Genomic DNA, 24,949 nt, shown 5'->3' on the forward strand with positions numbered 1-24,949 from the left:
TGTTCCGTTCAGGGAGTTGTCTCCTGTACCAGTGAATTCTAGGCTCTTCCCCACTTTTTCTTCTAACTGATTCAGTGTGTCTGGTTTTATGTTGAGGTCTTTGATTCACTTGGGTTTTAGTTTTGTGCAGGGTGATCAATATGGATCTATTTGCATTTTTCTGCATGTAAACATCCAGTGAGACCAGCACAATTTGTTGAAGATGCTGTCTTTTTTCCATTGTATGGTTTTGGCTTCTTTGTAAAAAATCAAGTATCCATAGGCGTGTGGGTTTATTTGTGGGTCTTCAATTCGCTTCCATTGATCCACCATTCTGTTTCTGTGCTAGTACCATAGGGTTTTTATTAGTATTGCTCTGTAGTAGAGCTTGAGACCAGGGATGGAGATATTTCCAGACGATTGGTTGTTATACAGGATCATTTTGGCAATTCTGGGTTTTTTGTTTTTCCATGTGAAGTTGAGAATTTTTCTTTCAAGTTCTGTAAAGAATTGTGTTGGTATTTTGATGAGAATTGCATTTAATCTGTAGATTGCTATTGGCAGGATGGCCATTTTCACTATCTTAATCCTACAGATCCATGAGCACATGAGATCTTTCTTGATCTTCTGATATCTTCTTTAAGATTATTTTCAAACAAGTCTTTCACTTGCTTGGTTAAAATCACACCAAGTTACTTTATGTTATTAGTGGCTATTGTGAAGGGTGTTGTTTCCCTAATTTCTTTGTCGGCCCTTTTTTCTTTAGTATACAATAGAGCTTCTGATTTTCTTGAGTTAATTTTATATCCAGCTACTTTGCTGAAGGTGTTTATCAGCTGAAGGAGTTCTCTGGATGAATTGTTGGGGTCACTCATGTAGACTATCATATCATCTGCAAATAGTGATACTTTTACTTCTTCTTTTCTGATTTGAATCCCCTTGATCTCCTTTAGTTGTCTTATTGCTCTAGCTAGGACTTCAAGTACTATATTGAAGAGGTATGGAGAGAATGGGCAGCCTTGCCTTGTCCCTGATTTCAGTGGGATTGATTTAAGTTTCTCTCCGTTTAATTTGATGTTGGCTATAGCCTTGCTGTATATTGTCTCTACTATGTTTAGGTTATGTGCCTTGTATCCCTGATCTCTCCAAGATGTTAAACATGAATGGTTGTTGGATTTTGTCAAATGCTTTTTTGGCATCTAAGGAGATGATCATGAGGTTTTTCTCCTTCAGTTTGTTTATAGGATAGATTACATTGATGGATTTCCGTATATTGAACCACTCCTGCATGCCTGGGATGAAGCCTACTTGGTCATGGTGGATGATATCTTTTATATATTCTTGGATTCGGTTTGCAAGTATTTTATTGAGTATTTTTGCATCAATGTTCATAAGAAAGATAGGTCTGAAGTTCTCTTTTTTTGGTTGTGTCTTTGTGTGGTTTAGGTATCAAGGTGACTGTGGCTTCACAGAATGAGTTTGGTAATGTTCTTTCTGTTTCCATTTTGCGGAATAATTTGAAGAGAATCGAAGTTAGCACTTCTTTGAAGGTCTGGTAGAATTCTGCGCTGAAACCATCTGTGCTGGGCTTTTTTTTCGAAGGCAGACTGTTGATGACTGCTTCTGTTTCCTTGGGGGATATAGGACTATTTAATATTTCTACCTGATCTCGATTTAATTTTGGTAAATGGAATTTATCAAGAAAATCGTCCATTTCCTTTAGATTTTCAAATTTTGTGGCATATAGGCTTTTGAGGTAAGACCTAATGGTTTTTTGGATATCCTCAGTGTCTGTTGTTATGTCCCCATTTTCATTTCTGATTTTGCTGATTTGGATAGTTTCTCTCTGTCATTTAGTTAGTTTGGCTAAAGGTTTGTCTATTTTGTTGTTTTTTTCCAAAGAACCAGCTCTTAGTTTCATTGAATATTCTTTGAATAGTTTTATTCGATTCTAATTTATTGATTTCAGCCCTGAGTTTGATTATTTCTAGCCATCTACTCCTCTTGGGTGTGTCTGCTTTTTTTTTTTTCCTAGGATTTCAGGTGGGCCATTAAGTTGCTTGTATGAGATGTTTCAAATTTCTTCTTGAAGGCACTTAATACTATGAATTTTCCTTTTAGCACTGCTTTCATTGTGTCCCATACGTTTGGGTATGTTGTGCCTTCATTTTTATTGAATTCTAGGAAGTCTTTAATTTCTTTCTTTCTTATTTCCTGGCCCAGCTATCATTGAGTAGGGAGTTGTTCAGTTTCCATGTTTGTGTAGGCTTTTTGCTATTTCTGTTGTTGTTGAGGTCCAGTTTTAGTCCATGGTGGTCAAATAGGGTAAAAGGGATTATTTCAATCTTGTATGTGTTGTATCTTCTTCTATCTTGTATCTGTTGCTTTGAGACCAACTATATGGTCTATTTTGGAGAAGGTTTCAGGAGGTATTGAAAAGAAGTTATACTCTTTTGAATTTGGGTGAAAAGTTTTGTAGACCTCTATTAGGTACATTTGATTTAGGAACTCCGTAAGTGCCTTTATTTCCCTATTTAGCTTCTGTCTAGATGATCTCTTCCTTGGTGAGAGTGGAGTGTTGAAGTCTCCCACTATTAAGATATTGGGATAGATGTGTGATTTAAGCTTTAATGATGTTTCATTTACAAATGTAGGAGGTCTTGTATTTGGGGCATAGATGTTCAGACATGTGATGTTCTCCTGGTGGATTTTTCCTTTGATGAGAATAAAGTGCCCCTCCTTATCTTTTTTGATTAATTTTGGTTGAAAGTCTATTTTATTAGATATTAGGATAGCTACCCCAGCTTGTTTTCTGGGTCCGTTTGCTTGAAAAACATTTTTCCAGCCCTTTATTCTGAGGTAGTGTTTATCTTTGTTACAGAGATGTGTTTCTTGGATGCAGGAGAATGTTGGATCCTGTTTCTGCAATCATTTTGTTAGGCTGTGTCTTTGTTCTGTAGGTTTAATGTTTTGACTATGATGTGACATGAAGAGTTTCATTTCTGATCTAGTCTATTTGGTATTCTGTAGGCTTCTTTTATGTTTATGGGCATCTCTTTCTTTAAGTTGGGAAATTTTCTTAAAAATACTTTCTGGACCTTGGAACCTGGAATCTTCTTTTTCATCTATTCCTATTATTCTTAGGTTTCTGCTTTTCATGGCATCCTTGATTTCTTGGATGTTTTGTGTTTGGGACTGTTCTGATTTTACTTTTTTCTTTGAGGAAGTATCAATTTCAGCAAGTGTATCTTCAGCATCCGAGATTCTCTCTTCCATTCTCTTGTATTTGTTGGTGATGCTACCTTTGTTGTTCCTGATTTTTTCTCTTAGGTTCTCCAACTCCAGGGTTTTCTCTGTGTTTTCTTTATTGATTCTAATTCTGTTTTCATGCTTTGAACCGTTTCCTTCATCTGTTTGAATGTGGATTCTTGTCTTTCTATGATGGCTTCTATTTTTTTGTTTGTTTTCTCTCTGAATGCCACTTAATTGTGCCTCTACTTGTGTGGCTTTATTTGTCTGTTTCTTTGAGAGCTTGGTTCATTCCCTCTTTATTTGTCTCCACTTGTATGACTGTTTCTTTGAGAGATTTGTTCATTTCCTCTTTATGTGCCCCTAATAACTGGATAAGTACAGTTTTAAAGCCATTTTCCTTTGTTGCCACTGAATTAAAATATCCATTGATTTTGGGGGTTGCTGGTGGAGCCATGATGCCCTGATTTTTGTTGGGTGTGTTCTTACCCTGACCTCTGGCCATCTGTTTATCCATAACCTTCAATGTTTATTCCTGGAGTCTGTACTTCAGGCTGGGTCCATCTTTCTCTGGTGTCTGGGGTATTCTTCAGGAAGATGAGAGAGGTCCACTGGTTTGAGAGTGTGGATTGGTGTTTCAGCTGTACTTAAGGGAGGAAAAGCCACTGGTGCAGAATCGCAATTGTGGGGTAGCAAGCGTGTGCATGGAAGTGTGTCTAGAAGGAGAGAGGGCTAGAGAGTTTAAGTGCATGGAATGTGGGGTAGGGGAGCAAGCGCAGGAATGGGTGTGGATTCCAGCGCTGTTAGTGGGCACAGTTTGCTGGCGCAGTGCACTTGCACTGATTTTCTGAATACCTCAGTGGTCTACAGTTCAGTCCTACTGTTGTTCTGGTATTCAGATCTGTCTGGGTTCCAGGAGTTGATTACCTCGGCTTCACTGGTTGACCTGCAGAGTAGGGGCTTTAATGTTGATAATGCTGTCCCAAGAATCCCTATGTTGCACCAGAACCTGGGACTTGGTATTGCAGTCCACGGAGAGAGCACCCATCACGGCAGAAATAGGAGGCCGCTGACACAGATGCCTTCTGGAAGGCCCTGGGGAGCTGTGGGCTTGGTTGCCTGGTGGAGCCGCTGGTACTGTGCTCTGTGCTAGGAGCTGTGGGCAGTGCAGGCCTGGCACTGCGCTCTGTGCTAGGAGTTATGGGCACTGCAGGCCAGACTCTGCGCTCTGTGGTGGACGCTGTGGACCGCCTCAGCAGCCTCCACCTCCACCAAGGAGGGAGAAGGGAGGCCTGTTGTGAGGAAATGCCAGGGGATTGAGTATTCTCTGTCTCAAATCTCAAGCAGGGAGTTCTGTGCTTGGGGCATCCAGTACTGTTCTCTGTGCTAGGAGCTGCGTGCACTGCGTGCACTGCAGGCCGCCTCCGTTGCTCCACTGTCTGAGGTGCCTCCACTGCTGCCTTCACCCATTAAAGGGAAAGTGCCTAGGAATTGAGTTCCCAGGAGATGTCTACGGAAAAGTCCGCAGTTGACCTGTATCCTATTGGCCTCAGTTCAGTATTTGTCCCCTCTCTCCTCGGAAGCCTCAGTGTTGTTTTGGGTTCAGCTGCCCCTCCACTCACCAATTTCGGAGTTTATGATCGCCGCCATCTTGGATCCGATTATAATTCTTTATCCTACTAAGTGTGGAGATAACTCAGGAAAAAATGAACTTCTTATGTTGTTGTGGTGGCATATGTGTTTAATCCCAGCACCCAGGACATAAAAGCAGGCAAATTTCTTTGAGTTCCAGGACAGTCAAAGCAACATAGAGAGACCCTTTCTCCAATAAATCATCTAGAAGGACCTGAACAGTCAGAAAGTGACCATTAGAGGCATTATGTTATAGCAGAAAGCATATGGGACTGGACCAGATTGGACATTGTGACTGTTCTTGTTCTTCCCCAGAGCTCTTGTTCTTCACCTATAAAATAAGGTTGCCTGTAGATATTCACTACTGTGTTCTGACCATACACAAATTAACCACCAGTGTTTCCAAATTACAGACAATGTTTTATCAAGAAAAGCACTCAGAAATGATAGCCGAGACTTCCAGGTAATAAAAACCAGCATGAAGGGCTTATTACTTTTTGAGAACTATGACTTTTTAGCTGGATAGAGTTTTGATGACAATGTGAAATAGAACTGGAAGGAATTTTAGAAAACAGGAGTTCTTGTCCTGAACACTCATTCTTCCAGATGCCCACTCCCAGGGAAGCTATTCCATAGGCTCTGGAGTAAAGTGAGTGCCATTACTCAGATGTTAGAGCTTTGAACTAGGTTGAAGGTTACTTAGATGGAAGTGGGAGGGTGCTATAAAGGTTTGATAGATTATTCTCTCCACTCTTATTTTTTACTTCCATTATATAAGATGAAGTGTGTTGTTGAAAAACTATGTAAAGCGATAGGAAATGAAGAATTTAATTATTAAAACTTGGATTAATTTGTCGTTCCTCTGATTCAGTTGTGGATTGTGGTGCTAGCTTCCTAACTTTGAACTATATGTGTAATAATCAGATAGATTGCAGTCTTTTTACCAAACAAACCACTTCCTAGCCCCTCATTCCTGTTTATCTCAGGTATGCATAATGTGGATAGTTGTTTAAAAACACCCCTGAAACTGGAATGTAGCTCAGCAGTAGAGCATTTATTTGCTCTATGTATCTAGGCTTAATTTGATCCACAGCACTGCAAAAACAAGCAAACAAACAAACAACAACAACAACAACAACAAAAAAACAGCAAAGCAAAACAAAATACAGTTTTAAAAATAACATCCTTGCAATATATAGTTACTGTCAAGATTTGGAGTGTTTAAAGTTCTTATTTTCATAGGTTTTTATTTTGTTTGCCTTTTTGTTTTATTTGTTTGCTTGTTTGTTTTTTGAAACGGGATTTCTCTGTGTAGCCTTGGCTCTCCTGGACTCACTTTGTAGACCATGCTGGTCTCAAAACTCACAGAGATCCACCTGTGTTGGCATACTTTTAAACTGTTTTATTTACGTTTCTTAATGCCTTTCCTCTCTTCAACACTCTGACAGTGAGTACGAGAGAAAGGTTATTAGTGGGAAGAGAGGACAGGGTTTTTCTTAGCTACTTCTTGCTTGCTTGTTAGGGTCTTTGGATTCCTGGGAGTTTTCAGGATAACTCTGATTTCTTTCACACTGCATAAACACCAGTCAGGGGCAGACAGGGGATGGGAGGTTGGGGGGAACATCAGCAGCCTTCTTTCTCTAAACTCCCTCAACACTCTCTGGGTTCTGACATTGATTCTCTCTACAGAGTCCTCAGAATTAAACTATCTGCAACAGGCAAAGGACCCCTCTCAGAGCCTTCATGAAGCAAATAGTTTGCTACTGAATCAGTCCAGTATCCTATACCAGGGATCAAAACAATAACACATTTATATCGACAACATGCCTGCCTCTGTCTTCCTGAGTGCTGGGATTACAGGTGTGCACCACTTTGCCCCGGCTTTGTTTGCCTTTCTTATGTCTTAGCCATATACAGCTTTAGCTACAGGTATGTGTGTATGTGTATTTGGTTTACAGTTATAATAAATTAAGACAATAACATTTTTGCTTACTTTTACAAACGTAAAAGTTTGATATTATCCATTATCGATAAGGTTGTAGAGAAAATTGTCCTTCTTTACTAACACATTATTATATAATTGCTACATCCTTTGCAGAAAGCAGTTTGGCAGCATCATTCAATAATTTTAGAGTACATATAAAATGGCTTAGTGACTTAAGATATCTCTAAAGACACTCATGCAAATATTAAGAATAATTCCTCAGATATTATTCATTGCTGTGTTGACTGTAACAGTAAAAATTTAAAAATCGTACATTTTTCTTGAGAGAAATAAATGGGATATATCTTTATATCCTGCAAGTGGAAAAATAGTGATACAAAATTTAAAAAAATGAAGGTTGCTGTTTGAGTCAAGACTACACAGAGAAACCCTGCCTCAAAAAACCAAGTAAATAAATAAATAAGTGTGAAAATAAAAAAAAAAAATGAAGATGCTGTCTGTAATTACTAACATTTTAAGTGGAAAAGCAAGACACAGAACCATATGTTCACTGTAATCCATCTGTAGAGACATTATAGATATCAATAGATGTCCGTCTATAGAGACATTAGCTAGTTACATGTATATGTGAGTAACCATATAGAAAAATAGAGCTCCTACTAAAACATGTGTTTTTTGCTGAAGCATATGTTTGTTTATATGGGTTTCATTGTTGTTGTTGTTGTGTATGTGGTGTGTGTGTGTGTGTATTTGGTTTAAAGTTATAGTAAAATAAGGCAATAACATTTTTGCTTACTGTGCTGGAAAATGTAAAAGACAGCCTTCCTATACTGACCAACATGGACCCTTGATGCTCCTAGCTTTGCCTTCTTGGCACTGAGGTTACAGGCATATACCACTATTCCTGGTTCATATTTTCTCCTCTTCCTATTATTTTGTTTGTGTGTTTGTTTGTTTTTGAGACAGAGTCCTCTATAGCCCAGGTGTCTTAGAACTCACTAATAGTTTGTGCACACTTTGAACTCTTGTTCGTCTACCTCAGCCTCTGGTATGCTAGGAATATAGGCATGAAACACCATGTCTGACTAGAAATTATACTTTTTATTTTATATACATAAAATATTATAATTTTTAATGTAGTTACATACTACTGGTATGTAAATCAATAAAACCCAAAGGGAAAGAAAAGGAATTAGTTTCTGAATAATAAAACTGGTTACCAGTTACCAATAAAACTGGTTACCTTATTAAAGGTGTTGGAAAAATATTATTGATCGCATACTTCTGACTTCAAAATGAGATAGTACCATAGTTTTTATTTTAAACAGGGATGCCTAACACTATTGAAAAACTACCTTTTCATTTCTTTTTTATATTCAATCTACAATTCTTATTTATCTGTTCTACAGGTAACTCGAGACCAGATGAAGGTATTTATACAGCAAGAATTTAAGAAAGTCCAGAAAGTGATTGCTGATGAGGAGCAGAAGGCCCTTCATTTAGTGGACATCCAAGAAGCAATGGCCACAGCTCATGTGACTGAGATACTGGCGGACATCCAGTCTCACATGGATAGGTTGATGACTCAGATGGCCCAGGCCAAGGAACAACTTGATACCTCTAATGAATCAGCTGAGCCAAAGGCAGAGGTAAATGAAGTTGCTGGTGATTTGTAGCAGAACTATGAGAAACGTGACTGCCATGTTTATTAGCTATAAAAATGCCTGCTTGTGATCTCTAAATATAATGAACTGAGAAACTTGGGGAGGATTTCAACTAGAGTGGAGGTATTGGTTACTAGGGTCTGTGGCTGGATTTTCAGCCTGGCAAAATATTGTCCAGCATAACTTAAAGGAATGTAGTCAATGGGACAGGTACTAATCATAGTTAAGAAGCCAGAAATCCAAACTAGAGAAGAGGGCAGTTGACAGATACATTCCATCTCAAACTGTGAAATGAATATAAAAATAAGAGTCATTTTAGAATGAGTCTAATAGTAAAGTCTAAAACAGCCTAGAGTGAAAAATTGTGGTTTTAATTTTGTGACTAGCAAAGGGGTGCTTTTCATTGGGTATTTTGTGGATCCATGTGCATAAATTGAGGGCATATTTGCTGGATTAAGAGCCAGCACATGGGGCTGTGCTTTGTGGCACACCAACTTGGGAAGCTAAGAAGGAAGGATCACTTTGGCCTTTATAGTGAGACCCTGTTTCAAAAAGAAAACCAAAATACTTAAAACAACAACAACCTCTGCTGGGATGTAGCCTGTGGTAGCTCAGGATCCAAGTGTGTTCCCTAGTAAGGAGAACAGGGACTATATTTGACATGAACTCAATGGTGGACTCTTTGACCTCCCTCCCCCAAGGGAGGAGCCCTGCTAGGCACAGAGGAGGACTTTGCATCCAGTTCTGAAGATACCTGATAAAACAGGGTTATATGAAAGGGGAGAAGGTCGTCCCCTATCAATAGACTTGGAAAGGGGCAGGGAGGAGATGGAGGTGTGAAGGTGGGATTAGGAGGGAATGAGGGAGCGGGATATGGCTGGGATACAAAGTTAATAAAATGTAACTAATATTAAAAAAAAATAAAAAAATTTAAAAAAGAAAACAACAACAAAACAAAGTAATGTATTGTTAAAAGAGAATAACATGAACAGAATATACAAGGTAAATGTGAATCAGTATTGCTTAACTATATGCATTGCTATTTCATAATAGAATAAAGTGTTTTGGGATATTTCAAACAATATATTTGGATATTTCTGATTGCATATATAACAAGACAAGAGCTAGGCATGGTGGTGACTGGCTTTAATTTCAGTACTTAAAAGGCAGAGGCAGGCAGAGCTCTGTGAGTTTGAAGTCAGCCTTGGTCTACACATCTGATTCTAAGCCAGCCAGGAATATACAAACCCTGTCTAAAAAGTAGGGGAAGAGGATCTGTAGAGATGGCTCAGCAGGTAAGAGCACTTACTACTCTTGCTGGGGACCCAGGTTTGGTTCTTGGCATCTACGTAGTGACTATCCAGGAGATTCTTAGCTTCATCTGACCTCTGTAAGCTCCTGCATGCACATGTTGTACAGACATACACCCGGGTACACACACATTAGGAGGAAGAAAGGAAGGATAGAAGGAGCAAAGGAGAGAGAGAAAGAGAAGGTAGGGAGGTAGACAGATTGGCTAAGGCAACCATTTTTTAAAAACATAAAACATCTTTTTCAGTGACAGACTAGTGTTTTCATGTATTTTCATAGTGATAAGTGAGATTTCTGGTTAAATACAAGCCAGGTAGGTTGAGGTAGTTTGTCCTATGAAAAAATGTGAAACAGTTGTACAGGCTTCCAAGGACTAATGCTGATTTAGTGAGATCAGCCTTAACTGGCAGTTTTGCCCAGGCCACAGAATATGCTGGCCAGTGTGGGAGTCAAGGTATAACACCAGACTCAGATCTGTTCAAGTTAATCTGAGAAGTGTAAAAGACACCATTCTGACCATCCAAGACTCTTGATTAGTTTTTATTAATGTGTAAAAAGAATAGATGTTATTCTTTTCATTTTATCCTTCCTAGAATTAGGAAAATGTATGCCTAAGTTTTTAGATATATAAGAGAATACAATCATTATTTTATTTAACTCTAGCCCCATTCATACATGCTGTATTGAGATGCAGAGACCCACAGAAACACTAACTTAGTGCTAGTTACTCAGTAGACAGTAGAACCGGGATTAGTCTACTGGCTGCTTTCACTCTTCTGTGTGTTTTCTGCTAAATATCATATTGTATCTATGGGAGAAATAGGATTACTGATAGTTCTTTTAAGGTGAGGTAGTAATTTTGACTGGAAGGATCAACAGCAATGACTGTCTCAGGTTCCCCTCGAATTGAGCCTCGTACTAAGTTATATTTTCAAAAAGAACACTTTGGCTTGTGACACATTTCTATCTCTGTTATCTTTATTCTAAATAACAAATTTAGTCTGTCCCTAACATTAATTCTCCTTTAAATACTTTAACTTATGGAATTATTCTTAGGATGCAAGAGCTGACAAAGCTTAAGGAATAGACTGTGGGCACTGTGAAGCTATTAAGAATAAAAAGAACCATTCTCTTAGGTAGAACATTTTCAAAAGTTTTTGTCATTAATAGTATCTCATTACAATTAATTTGGCAATTTATTAATTAGAGCAAATATGTAGTACCTCTCACTTCACAGGGGAATTCTTTTGTTTCCTTTGTATAACACAATTTTTTTTTTTAAAAAAATTGCCTGTATTTTGAATTTAGTCAAAAGGTTTCATATTCAACATTTTTATGAGTATGTTCAAACATATAGGAAAATTGGCGGGATTTTAAGGATTATACCCTTATAACCTATCATATCATTTGTTCTAATTATTGACATTTTCATAGTTGCTTATGTATATTTCTAGTCATCTTTCCAGCCTTTCATTTACCCATTTTATTTTCAATGCTAGAAACAGGAAGGTCTGGGGATGTCACTTAGTTGTTGGTAAAGCACTTTCCTAACATTCATGAAGTCCTAGGTTTGATCCTAGTACCATATCACACACCAGCATTCAGGAAGTGGAGACAAGATCAGAAACTCGAATTCATCCTTGGCTACAAAGAGGTTTGATGTTAGACTTGGATACATGGGTACATGAGAACCTATCTAGCAAAACAAAGCAAAGGGAAAATACAAAACAAACAAACATACCTACATACATACAAAACAAAAACAAAACAAAACAAAAAAACAGAGCTCTGCACTGAAATTGTGATCTTGTTTTACTTTACTCTTTTCTCTAATCCCTGGATGAAAGTCAGTTAACAGAGGGGAAAAGATTTAGTATTATCTGGGAAATTTGAACTTAAATCTACCAGGCAGAGATTTAACAAGGTTTCCTTCCTTCCTATATTTTCTAGCTTGGGTGTTTTGTAAACTAGAAACCTAACAGATATAGACAAAAAGAAAGCTTTTGATCATACCTGCCCATTCTAGAATAAACATATAAAGAGGTCACTGCTCATCAGCCCCAGTTGGCACTATTGCAGTGGAGCTAGTGAGCTGAATATCTGTTGTCTATACTCCCTTACTCTAACAAATTATCTTTATTTCTCCACTGAGCCTTTAGGCAAACAAACAATCAAACAAACAAATAAACAAAACAAAGCCAAAAAGCCCTTACTTTCTACTTTTGTCCTTTCTCCTCTCAGTAGTCAGGCTCATTTGACATGCACCTGTAGATAGAACTCTAACTTTACTGCTGCCAGCTTTATCAATAAGAAGTACTAATAGCATTCCCTGTGAAGACTGTTCACAAAGCTGTAACTATTTCCTCTTACCTGTGTTAACAAGGCATTGCCTCTCTACTCCAGGATCAACGGATGGAAATTTGTGTTATATTTCTGCCATGTAGTAATGACTTGGTACCTTTCCCTTTCCATAGCTAGCTCTGTGACAACTAGAATGGAGTTCTGTCATCTGAGTGAGGAAGAGGCATGTACGCTAAGTTGAAATTTAAACCAGAGTTCACAAAAGCAATCCCAGACATAAAGTTTTGAACTTAACAGGTTGGTGCCCTGCTAAAATAGGAGGTTTGAAGTAGGAAAAGATTATTGTAATACTACGTAATATTTCTAGGTTGTGGTCCAGAATTACTCATTATACTGATAAAGTCCCAACTGTAAGGAAAAAAAGGCACATGGCAATGCCAAGATGATGCAGAGATTGGAATTAGCAGACAAGGACAGCTATCATAAAATAGGCATGTACAAACATCCTAGAAACAAGTGATGTGGGAAAAGACCAAATGAGCATTATAAAATTAAAAATGTAAAAACAGACAAAACTTAGTGGGAAAGCACTTACCTACCTTTTGTTAGATAGATCCTGGATTCTATGCCTAGTATCACACAGACATATGACAAAGAAGTCACTGGATGGACTCTTTAGTAAATTGGAGACATCCAAAACAGAATTGGTGAATTTGAAGAGAGTTTGATAATGATCCAGTATTATCAAAAGATTGAAAAATAATTGAACTAAGCTTCAGTAGCCCATGAGACATTAGCAAAGGACTTGATGCACATATAATAAAGGGACAAGAAAGAAACATTAAGCTAAAAATAGCCTGAAAAAATAATAATGGTGCCTATATGAAGTTGGAAATGTAAACCATTCAATTTAAGAAGCAGAGCAAACCCAAACAATATAAACTCCTAAGAAATCCATAGTGAGACATACCAAATTAGACTTCTAAACCCTAATGGGAAGGGAAAATTCCTTGAATACAGAGCTCCTGAAGAGAAATTAGTTACAGAAAACAATACTTTGAACATGGTATGTATTGTATTCTTAGTTTACAGGTTTTATTGTATATGGACTCAAAAATGATTGAAAGTTTTCAGTTAATTTAAATTGCTTTTGTTAAATATATTGCTATATTCTTAGTATCATCCATCTTAATGATTTGTTTTGATTTTTATTTTCCAGTTTTTTAAAATATTATACATAAAATGCAACTTTTTCTTTGAGACAGGGTCTCACTTCATTATCCAAATTAACCTCAAATTTCTGGTTTAAGCAATCCTTCTGCCTTAGTCTTCCAAGTTGTTGTAATTTCAGATAGGCTCATTATCCCCAGCATACAAATAATTTTTAACCTTGCCAAATCTTCATATTAGTTATAGCTGTGGCTTAGTGGATTCTTTGGGGTTTTATGCACTAGCAGTCATACCATCTATGACAGTCTTGCTCTTCCATCTAAGCTCAACACTAGGTACAACAGCTAAAACCACCAGTTCAGTGTGTGTATGTGCTGCTGAGTGCATTCTCACCTTGTTCACACCTTACAAGGAAGAGTTCAGTGTGTTACCATTGAGCATTGATGGTGTTTCTAAGTGTTGTTCATCAAATTGAAATTTTCTTGGTTATGAATTAGAGTGAATTTTATATTTTACATCTATTGAAATGGTTATATAAATTTTTCTGTATTTTTTTGTAAGGATTAATTACACTGACTAATTTTACAATATTAAACTAACCTTGCATTTTTAGATAAACTTTTTACTCAGATATATTATTTGGGTTCAGTTTGTTAATTTAAGAGTTCTTTATGACTTTTTATGAGGGATATTGATCTATAATTTTTATGTTCATGTTTTTGGTATTAGGTATACATATTCTTCATAATTCAAACTAAGAAGTACTCCCTTTATTTTCTGAGCTTCTACAGTTTATCAAATTTAAACGTTAAAAATATTTTATTTAATTTTTTATTATTCAGAATAATATGCTTGAGAAATACTGGATATCTGTGTCCTTCCTATGTGTCTCCTTGCAGTCTGACCTTTATGTCTGTGCCCAGTGTTCTCAAAACAGGAAGACGCAGTATAAAGTTATGTGGGGACTTCTAGAGACCAGTATTGCCAGTAAAGTGTGTAGCTAACACTCTTGCTGCTTTTTACTGTACGCAAACACTTTGAATTTGTGTGTGTGTGTGTGTGTGTGTGTGTGTGTGTGTGTGTGTGTGTGTGAAGGGGTGGCGGATACACATGTTGTAATTCATGAACATTTCCATATTATGCCTACTGGATATGATTTGTTGTTTTGTTTGTTTTTGTTTGAGATAGGATCTTGTATAACCCTGGCTATCTTCAAATTTAACATGTGTTGAGGATAACTTCTGAATTGCTTGCCTTTATCTCCCAAGTGCTGAGTTACAGATACGGTCCACCTTGCTTAATTTATGTAGTCCAGGGATGGAATCCAGAGCTTTGTGCATGTTAGACACACTGTCAACTTAGTATATCCCCACCCTTCTGTCCAGTTTTTGAAAGGAATTTTCAGAATTGAGGCACAATTATACTAGAAAAAGTTGTTTCTGTGGAGAAATTTAAAAATATGCATGGTTTAAGCATTTATTTTGATTTTGATTACTAGTTTTGACTTTGAATCCAAGTGTTTTTAGAAAAATAGGAGTTTACTAATTGAAGTTGAATGTCATATTGTCAGTATGACATCCACTACCATTTTAAATGCCCAGATGGGACCAGAACATAACTCAGTGGAAGTATTTACATATACCATGTTAAGGCTCTGGGTTTGTTTCCCAGCACCCTGAGAATTCAGCAGTAAACTAATAGTCCAAAATATCTGGTAGTAACTCTATAACGAAGGAGATAAGATTCAGAGCAAGTTAAGTGCAGAGCTTAGATGTTGTTGTAATTTAATTTTTCTAGTATTTTCCATGTTTTACCTTTAATCAAAATTGTTCATAATTTTTGCCATCTTTAATGAATGCTGTGAATCATGCAAATCAACAACTCTTGGGGACAATGGTTTTCTATCTTAGATTCACTGTTATTAACTTATGGTGATTACAGGTTTATCTGAATAAACAGATTTGGAATTAAACTTGAATCTTGGTGAACTCTTATTTCCACTGGTGTAATATTCCATCCAAGAGTACTCGCTATGTTTAAAGGAGTTTGAGAATATTGCTTAATCTAACAAGTCACTGCTGATATTTGTTACCAGAATTAACTTATAATGGCAATAGAAATTAACTTTAAATTCTGCTATGTTTTTGTCTGAACACCAGTGTAATTACTTACTATGTACTTGTGCACCTTAGATATTAACAAAACAGTTTTCTTTTCAAATGGTTGAGATTCAGTGCCAGAGACTCTGTGTGATGCTGTTACTGTCAGTTTTCTTTGAGTGCTAGCTGAGAAGAGTGAACTCTACAGATGCAGAGATTAGAAACAAGCATTACCCCCCCCAAGCTTTAGTGAAGAAGTTTCTGAGTCAGGCCTGATTTTAAAGAACTGCCTGGGATTAACAGGGCTTTCAGGATACATGTGAACATTTAGGGTAGCAGGACCAGCGTGTGCACATCTTTTAACAGCAAGTTATGGTCATCTGGATGTCCAGTGAAATCATCTAAATAGACAGATACTTTATAAATGTGCTTTATAAATTTGTTCATTCCTTCTGCAGACTTTGTACTGACTTTCTGAAAAAGGTGGACATATAACAAAACTGCCTTATCTTTTCTCTCCTGTTCCCTGAGAAACAATATTAATTAGTAATTCAGAAGAAGCTCAGTAATGGATCCCACTTGTTGAACATTTAAAATATATCATATACTTGTTTAGAAAACTGAATCTTGGAAAAGTTAATTATGAAACTTTTTTCTTTTTTTATTAATTACAATTTATTCACTTTGTATCCCAGCTATAGCCTCCTCTCTCATCCCCTCCCAATCCCACCTTCCCTCTTCTCTTCCTTGCCCCTCCCCCAGTCCATTGATAGGGGCAGTCCTCCTCCCCTTTCACCCGACCCTAGCCTATCAGGTTTCATCAGGACTGGCTGCATTGTCTTCCTCTGTGGCCTGGTAAGGCTGTTTGCCCCTCAGGGGGAGGTGATCAAAGAGCTAACCACTGAGTTCCTGTCAGAAACAGTCCCTGTTCCCCTTACTGGGGAATCCACTTGGACACTGAACTGCCATGAGCTACATCTTTTTAATGGTGAAGTTAATGTGAGATTATTTTTATAACTCAGAAATTCTATTCGGTCTTGTTCAGGCCTTCCTATTTAACCTATTTGGATTCTAACTCACTACCCTTCTTCCTCATCCTCACAAGTCCTAGAATTGAGGGTGTGCCATGAAAACCATATCCAAAATGTCATCTCATAGCCATTGCACCAAGATGTGTGACTGACAAGGGCTTGCTATAAATCATGGGAGAATGTGTAGATATGGTTTCCTACAAGGTTGTCTTAGGTAGTTATGTTTAAATAGCCAAAGATAATTGAAAAATTGTGTGGAAGTTTAATTTTGTCATTGATAATTATATAACTCATAAAATTTAAATTATATGACTTTCCTTGCTGTGCTTTAGTACTCTTGAGATGTATAAGTTGATCAAAATGCAAAGAAATCTTATACTACCCCTATATGATCCTTCCACCACTTGCCCACATCTCTCTCATTGGAGTACAAATAGTTGGTGCCTTTATACTATTGTAAAATCTTAATAGTCTACTTCAAATGCCCTTTTGTAACCTCTAGTACATAGAGTGATTAAATCATTTTCCTGACTGAACCTTCCTTTACAGGCCTAATCTTTGGTAATCTGTCTATCCCACTTGCACTCATTGCCACATTACCACTCATAACCTCTCATTGCCGTTAGTCCCACTCCCACACTGTCCAAAACAAAAAGGTGCACACTCACTTTCTAGTTCCATAGAGCCCAAATTCTGTCCTTCCTTTTCTTCCTCCCTTTCGTCTACCTTATCATCTATTAATTAAATTGTGTCTTTGCTGTTGTCATGCCAGTGTTCTTCCTACTTCCCTATCAATCATCTGTCTGTCTGTCTACCTATTTACCTAGCTATCTGCCTATCTAAATATCTGTCTACCTATCTATCTTTCTATCGTCTGTTACATCTTTGCTCTTATTCCAATCTTCTTCCTACTTTTTACTGTGGTCAGCTGAGAAAATCCTGCTTATCTTAAGTGTCAATATACATGTCACCTTTTCCTCCCTTTTGCCTCTGAAGTCTTTCTGTGCCTTTGGTAGAGCCTGTAGAATGCTTTGTTTATTTTCTCTGTGTATGAGCTTCTTGTTGAGAGCTCATAGAAAGTTAGATCATTATCCTTATTACTTACAAATTATGTTTTTTTATGATTCAAACTGAATTACTACAGATATAAATCAGTAACCATTATTAAGTGTCCTCAAGCGCTTTGCTTAACAATTATGAACATTATTTAATCCTCGTATTTATCCTGATACAGAGATTATTACCTCACTTTTTAAATTAGAAGATTGAAGTTCAAAGAGGCAGAATAACTTGATTAGAGTAGCACAACAAGTAAGTGATAGAGTCAAGATTTCAACCCCAAAGTGTCTGCGTCCAATTTATATAAGTTGGGATCATTCATTTATTGATTCTCTGGGGAATACAACCAGAAAGTATATTCTCTATTGAAATCAACTCTAAATGACTGAAGAGAGGAGTATGAAAGATACTTTGTCACCGGCATAATAAATAAATTGCCATGGGAAAGGCTTCAGAGTCATTCGAAAGCTCTCATTTTGTTTCAGAGGGAGATGTCAAATAATCTGCTTGACGTTTACTGATAAAGTTAGGTCAAGAGAGTGAAATACCTAGAAGAAGAATGCACATTGTTTTTTACAGAATGAATAAGAAAAAAAGAAAAGGTATTGTTTGGGTAATTAATGAGGTAGATTACCAAGTGCCCAAACTACCCATTTGCAGAGGGGAAAACCAAAGGCCATTTTAACTTATTAGCTTGCCCTAGTGGCACATACTCATAAGTCTCAGAATTTAGACTAGAATCTCTAGTTCCATGTTAATATGCAGGATAGTAGAACCACTGTGTTCATATTTCAAGAAACAGTGGTAGACCAAGACTGAAATGAGGTTTTGAAGAAGCTTAATGCTTTTGGAGCTAGTCAGCTTTGCCCAAGGTCTGCTACTATTTTTGGATTCTTTGCTTAGAACTGAATACTGCCAGCCATAGAAATAAAAACAAAACAACAACAACAAAAAATCCAAGGCTATTATGTAGACCTCCTAGGTCTGTTCATTCACATTTCATGCTTGCAAGGGCAAATTATCAGTTCATCTTGGCTGGGCAGTTTGAACATAAGGATCTAATAGTCCTTGCCTTAGCTCTTAGACCAGCTGTTCTCAACCTGTGGTTCATGACCCCTTTGGGGAGTCATAGGCCCTTTCACAAGGATTGCATATCAGATATATACATTACAATTCATAACAATAACAGAATTGCAGTTATGAAATAGCAACGAAAATAATTATATAAAAAAATATGGTTGGGGTGACTACAACATGAGCTGTATTAAAGGGTCACAGCATTGTTGAGAACCACTGCCTTAGACATCTTCTGGTTTTTCTTTGTTAAAATAAATACAAAACCTTGCTTTTTGGTTTGGGCATGAAGAAAAAAATGAAAGAAATCTAAAATAGTTTTTACCAACAATTATTTTTCTAATACTGTTTCCTTTTTGTTTTTCAGGGTGACGAGGAAGGACCCAGGTAAGATTGCATTATTGCTACTTGTCTAGTCTCAGAAATGGAGTGACATTTGTGGCCTTCTAATACCCCCTGCGATATAGAGAAGCAAGGGATAGCATAGAAAAGTGATATTTGTCTTAAGCCACAGCTTCAAGGCTTTTATTTTGTAAGACTTTCATCTCCTTCCCCATCTGTGTCATTTTCTGCCTGTAAACTTCAGATTAAAGGTAAACTTGAAAATATATAGTGACAAAGACTTTGCTCTTTAGCATATTACAATACCTTGTTAAGATGATCAGGTGCTATATTTGGATCGTAAGTAGACTATCAGGTCGACCTCCTAACTTACAGTGTTCTTTTTTGATATAAATTGGATTTTGTGATTGTGCTTTAGACTGTCACTGTATTATTCCTGTTACAATGAATGTCACAGTGAAAACTAACTAGGTCATAGGTACAGAAAACATTGTTTAAGCGGGGAAAGGTTTTTGTACTTTTCCTTTTTCCTCATGTCTCAAGTTTTGTGTTTTGTTTTTCCTTTTGCTGTGATAAAGTATACCTGACAAAAGCAGTTTAAGAGAGAAAGGTTTATTTTGGCTCACAGTTCAAGTGTACCCATTATGGTAGGGAAGTCAAGGCAACAGGAACTTGAAGCAGCAGGGCACATTGCATGTGCAAGAGAAGAGGAGAGCAGTGAATGCTGGTGCTCACCAGAGTTTTTCCTTTATATATTGTCCAAGCTCCCACTTAGAGAATAGTACCACTCTACAGTAGGAAGGCCTTCCCACTTCAATTAAACTAATCAAGATAATTTCCCACAGCCATGCCTGTAGGCCAGTCTTGTTTACTAAAGTGATTTTTTTAGATCCTGTCAGATTGACAGATATAACTAATAACCAGATCTTGAGCCACTCCATTTAAATGTATTGTTCGAGAATTTCATACATGAATATAATATGTCTTGATAAACCGACCCCATGTTTTCTCCCTTGCTTTCCATATCCCCACAATCACCTTTACCTCCCAACTCCACGTATTCCTTTTTAAACTCACTGAGTCCCTTTAGTGCTACCAGTATGTCATGGGTGCAGGACCATCCACTGAAACAGAGGCAACCTATGAAAGGTTACCTTCCTAAAGAAAATCACTTGCCAGTCATCACTTGCCACTAGGTCCTCACCTAGGGTAGGACTTTGTAAGCCTTTCCCTCATCCATTCTGGGATTTTGGCTGGCTTGATTTTGTTCAGTATTTGTGCATGCAGTTACAGCCTTGTGCATGCAGTTCATGTGAAAACACTGTTTTGTCGTAGTACTCCACTAATTCTGGCTCTTATAATCTTTCCACCCTCTTCTCTAGTGATCCCCCAGGGGCGTTTGTGGAGGAAGGATGTGATACTGATATCTGAGCAGTCTATGGTATCTTAGTCTCTACATACTGATGAGTTGTGAGTCTCTGTACTAATCACCATTTACTACAAAAAGAAGCTTCTCTGATGAGGGTTGAAAATGTACTAATTTATGGGTGTAAAGATAAATATTTAGGGAGCAGTTTAAAATGATGTCTGTCATGCAGAATAATAGGAGACTCTCCCCTAGGGCTTATGAATTATCCATCTATGGATTCTTGGTCCAGTTAACAAAAAGAGGCATGAATTCCCTTTTGTGAGTTGAACCTTAAATCCAACCAAAAAAGTGGTTGGTTACTCCCATAACATAGGTATTGGTCCCACTCTTCTCCCGTGGGCTTATCTTGCAAGGTTTACAGCTGAGTTAGATTATTGATTAACACACACACAGCTTTCCACTATTTTGAAAGTAACAATGACGCTTATAGGTTAGTAACAGCTCAATTTCTCCATGTCTACAGACTCAAATATATGGTATCTTCAACGATAGTGTCTTACCATCAAATTCTGGAGGATAAACAAGAACAATGTACCTGTAATGTTTTGGGAGAGACTATAGGACCCCATTGATTAACAGAAAGTAACATATACCTGGCACTAAAGAACCTCTTTCTTAAGGGGTTCCAAATGATTCCTTGCATCTGCATCTTCTGGTACTACTTCTCTTGAAAGCTGTGTTCCTCAGCTTCCACTTTAGAACTACTGGAAAATATCCAGCTCTGGTTAGCTGTGGTTTAAGCCAGAAGCATCATGCTTTAAACCTACAGAGCTTCAGAGAATTTCTTCAGATTCCACCTGGCAAACATTTTCAGGAACAAGCTTATTCTGTATTATGGTTTCTTCCCTCCCTAGATCCTTCTCATTTTTTTTTTTTAATTCCTTTAAAATGTGCTTATGGGAGCTTGAGAGATGGCTCAGCAGTTAAGAGAAATAACTGTTCCCATATGACAGCTCACAACCTGTAATTCCAATTCCTGGAGATCTGATGCCCTCTTAAGGAATACATGGCAGCTAATTTTGTGCATTCAGAGTCCAGACAGAAGTGAGTGTGCAAAGCAGCAGTATGGAGGAAGTAGTGATAACGGAAGTCCAAGCTGCTTGAGAAAAGGATTAAACCATTGTCTGTTCTAGAACAAAGAAAGGAAGGAAGGAAAATAAGGGCCAGGGGAGGAGAAAGAAAGAGGAGCAGAGGGAAAAGAAAGAAGGAAGGAAAGCAGGCAGACAGACGAAGGAAAGAAAGGAAGAAAAGAAAGAGAGAGAGAGAAAGATGAGTAGATGATGGGGAGACCTTAAACAGATACAGTTTTACATATATATGTGTATGTGTGTGTGTGTATATACATACATATACATATACATACAGGTCTGGAAGTTGAGAAGGCAGGCAAAGGATGAGCATGGGTTAGTTGTAGGTAGAGGACATTTCTTATGTAAAAACTCTAGAAAGAGAAAATAGAAGATAAAAAACACTGTGATGATTTTGGCCTTGGAAGTCTTCTTAGGATATTTGCACACTCAAAAGCCATTAAAGAATTTGAAACTACAGGCCTATAATCCCATTATTCAGAAAGTAGAGGAAGAAGGATCAAGGGTTTAAGGCCAGCCTTGTTAGCCTAGGCTATATGAGACACTTCTTAAAAAAAAAAAAAAAAAAGAGCAATGTGAACAAAAATTTACCTAAACAGTTTTGCATTTTGGATGTTTCTAGTGTCTTCAGAATGGAAAAGGAACTGGAGGCAGTCATACAAACCTAGGTAAATTGGTTAAACTAGGTATTTTTGTTTTGTGTTCTTCAGCAAAATACATGTGGGTAAGTACAGTATAAGGAAATTGATTAGCTTGCAATTCTAAGGTTTTGGGCTATGGCACCACTATCTGATTAGCTCTGGTGAGGATCTCATTGTGAATGGCATCATGGTAGCTTGAATATGTGTAGAAGAAAAGCTCAGGGGAAGTTTCAGGCTCCTGTTTTCTTAGAACTAATCCAACTCCATAGACCTAATTGTCTCAGTGGCCCAGTCCTAAGTCTCACACTTTAAAGATTACATTACCTCTGTATATGGCAACACTGAGGTCAAATGTTTGCCATGTGAAACTTTCAAGGACAGATCTTGTCAAATCTAGAGCCACTAGACTTGTAATGATAGGGACCTTGAATCAGTGTTTTCTCTAATTATTAACCACATTTTCACCATTTTTGCAAAGGATTTGGTTTGGACACCAAATTCTCCATGGCACTTTGCTCCTTTATTCTCTTGCTCCTTGAAATCCAGGACAGTCACAGCCATAGACCTTCTTTTCACCAAAGAGACTTCAAGCAATACCATGCTGAAAGACAAGAGCTTAGTAGAAGTAATAGGAAGGTTCCATGGGGTAGCAAATTGCACTTCTGTCCTGACAGAGCTTGATTTGGCTGAAGATTTCTATTTTGTTATGGCCACATTCCAAAGTCACATTGATTAGAAGAGTATAAGGATGCATGCAGAGAAATGTGGGAGACTAGTTTTCAAGTTTAACTGCAGATACCTTCATGTCATTTTGACAAGGCATAGAGTTTCTTTACTAGTAACTAAGATGTCAGGCTGTCTCCCATAAGCTAGGCTGCCATGAATGTCAGCAGGATTCTCTTGGACTAGGACTTGACAAAATCATTTTAAGTATTAGGTGCACTTGAGAGCATGTTCTAAATTGGCAAAGAGAGGGGGGAGAGGATTCATATTTTCTTCTTAATCATTAAATTCATGCTTGTTGGTTCCATTCAATTTATTTGTGTCGAACTACTGTTTGGCTCAGTCTATTCCAATTAGCACTTCAGGGCAGATTGCCTTTGATCTAAAATTTTCTCATTTATGATATACACTTTATCTTTTCAACAAGCCAAAGAGAATTTTGTTCCAAAGTTTTCTGTGTTGCTGTGAGATTAAATGAGAGTTTGATGTGTAAAAGGAGATAGATGAAAATGCAGGTCACACTGCACAAAAGAATGGCTAAGGAGACTTGGTCCCATATTTAGTCATCCTCTATCACGGAAGGAACAAATCCTGCATTCTGTGGAATAGGCTTTCCTTCCTTTCCACCAGCTGCAGTCTCCTTGCCTTCTTTCCTCTTGAGTTTTGACTTTCTGGGCTGTTTGATATGATATAGCCAGTTATTGTGCTTTTGTTTCTGTCTGTTTCCCACCGAGTTATACTTTGTATTTCTCTAGCATATTAACAACAGTAGTAATTGTAGCTATTTTGCATTACAGGTTGATAATGTCCAAAGTGCTTTGTATACATTTTCATTTAACCTCATGCTAAGTCAATGATGTAGTTATCCATTTTGTCAAATGAGAACATATTAATAAATTTTCAGAGACATCGCAAGTTTAGTTAGTAGTAAGTAACAGAACTAGGAAGTGAGTCTAACCTGTTTTCAGAGCTCATTTGGACTGTCTGCAGAAGGCAAGCACATAGCCCTTTGTGACCCCCTGTGAAAGCCAAGAGAATTCATACAGTCTTCAGAGGATCACTTTGGTCTATTTCCTCTAACCTGGGATTGTGACTCACTGATGTGTAGTTGCTGTGGCCTATTTTCTGAAAGTGATTTCTCCTGAGCTACTGTGCTTATCTAGGGCTATCTATTTAGTCCTCACACAGTATCTCCTGAGAACCAACATCAAGAGGATTCTCTAGGGAGCCAAGCCAGCCTTTAATTGACATCACAGGATAGTTGCTTGTTGATTGCTGCCTAGGAGTTACTCCTTAAGTTATGATACACAGTCATATGGCTGACAAGGATACTCACAGGGTATGGTGAGCAAAACTCTTAATATGTAGACTATGGATAGTAACTACTGTGGAGTCATCTTGTACGAAGGTGTCTTTGAAGCCTAGAATGATTATTTCTTCAAGCAAAAAAGCAATTTACACTTTCTGCAGCAATTTTCTGTCTTCTCTGTACTATTATGGGAGATCTTGTGTTCACTGCCTCACAGATTGGCTCCTTCTCTACCCCTGCTGAAGCCTGCTGAGAAGTAATATATATTTGAGGAGAGGGGGTGGCAATATGGTCTGCTGGTGTGAAAGCAATTGTTTTGTGGGTGGCAGTGAGAAAGAGAAAAAGACCCTTAAACTCTTGTGTTGAGAGGAAAAGGAACAAGATCAGGATTAAATTTTGATTTGCTTTTGGAGTTTTCTGTGATTTTTCTTTTTAAACTAAGAGAAAAATGGCTTTTTAATAGTATCAGCTTATACAGAGAACTTCTGTAGAATTTTCATCTTCAAAGTCAGCTGTTATTCAGGCATAAAGTGCCTGCTGGGATCAGTGTGAATGTGACACATGCTGATTGTGTGATTAAACAGGAAGAATGTTTGTAAGGAGTAAAAACAAATGGCATTGACCTACCTCTCTTCTCTTCTGTGCCTGTGGCCAATGGTGTAATCTTGGTCAAGTCATTTAACCTTGTTTACTGTTTTTTTTATGTAAATACTCGCCTCCCTATCCCACCTTTACCAAGTTTGGGGATTTGTGTTAGTTGTTTTTCTTGTAATTTGGTACAGCAAAATACCTGATAAATAAAAGGAAGAAAGTTATTTTTTCCTTACACAATTTCAGAGACTTTAACCCATGGTCATAGGCTTTCTAGTCCTTGGACCTGTGACAAGATAGTATATTATTGTA

The 24,949-nt window shown here is 37.5% G+C and overlaps 1 protein-coding gene across 1 annotated transcript in view; it reads left to right on the plus strand.

Moving 5' to 3' along the window:
• Trim44 (tripartite motif containing 44) overlaps positions 1-24,949 on the plus strand; it is a 109,263-nt gene that overhangs the window by 36,629 nt on the left and 47,685 nt on the right. Inside the window, exons 3-4 of the mRNA XM_055599792.1 lie at positions 8,215-8,454; positions 18,882-18,901. Of these exons, the coding sequence (XP_055455767.1) occupies positions 8,215-8,454; positions 18,882-18,901 (260 nt within the window). The remainder of the gene's footprint in view (positions 1-8,214; positions 8,455-18,881; positions 18,902-24,949) is intronic.

Source organism: Psammomys obesus, unplaced genomic scaffold (assembly GCF_907164565.1).
Source record: "Psammomys obesus unplaced genomic scaffold, mPsaObe1.curated_primary_1811, whole genome shotgun sequence".
Lineage (NCBI taxonomy): Eukaryota > Metazoa > Chordata > Mammalia > Rodentia > Muridae > Psammomys > Psammomys obesus.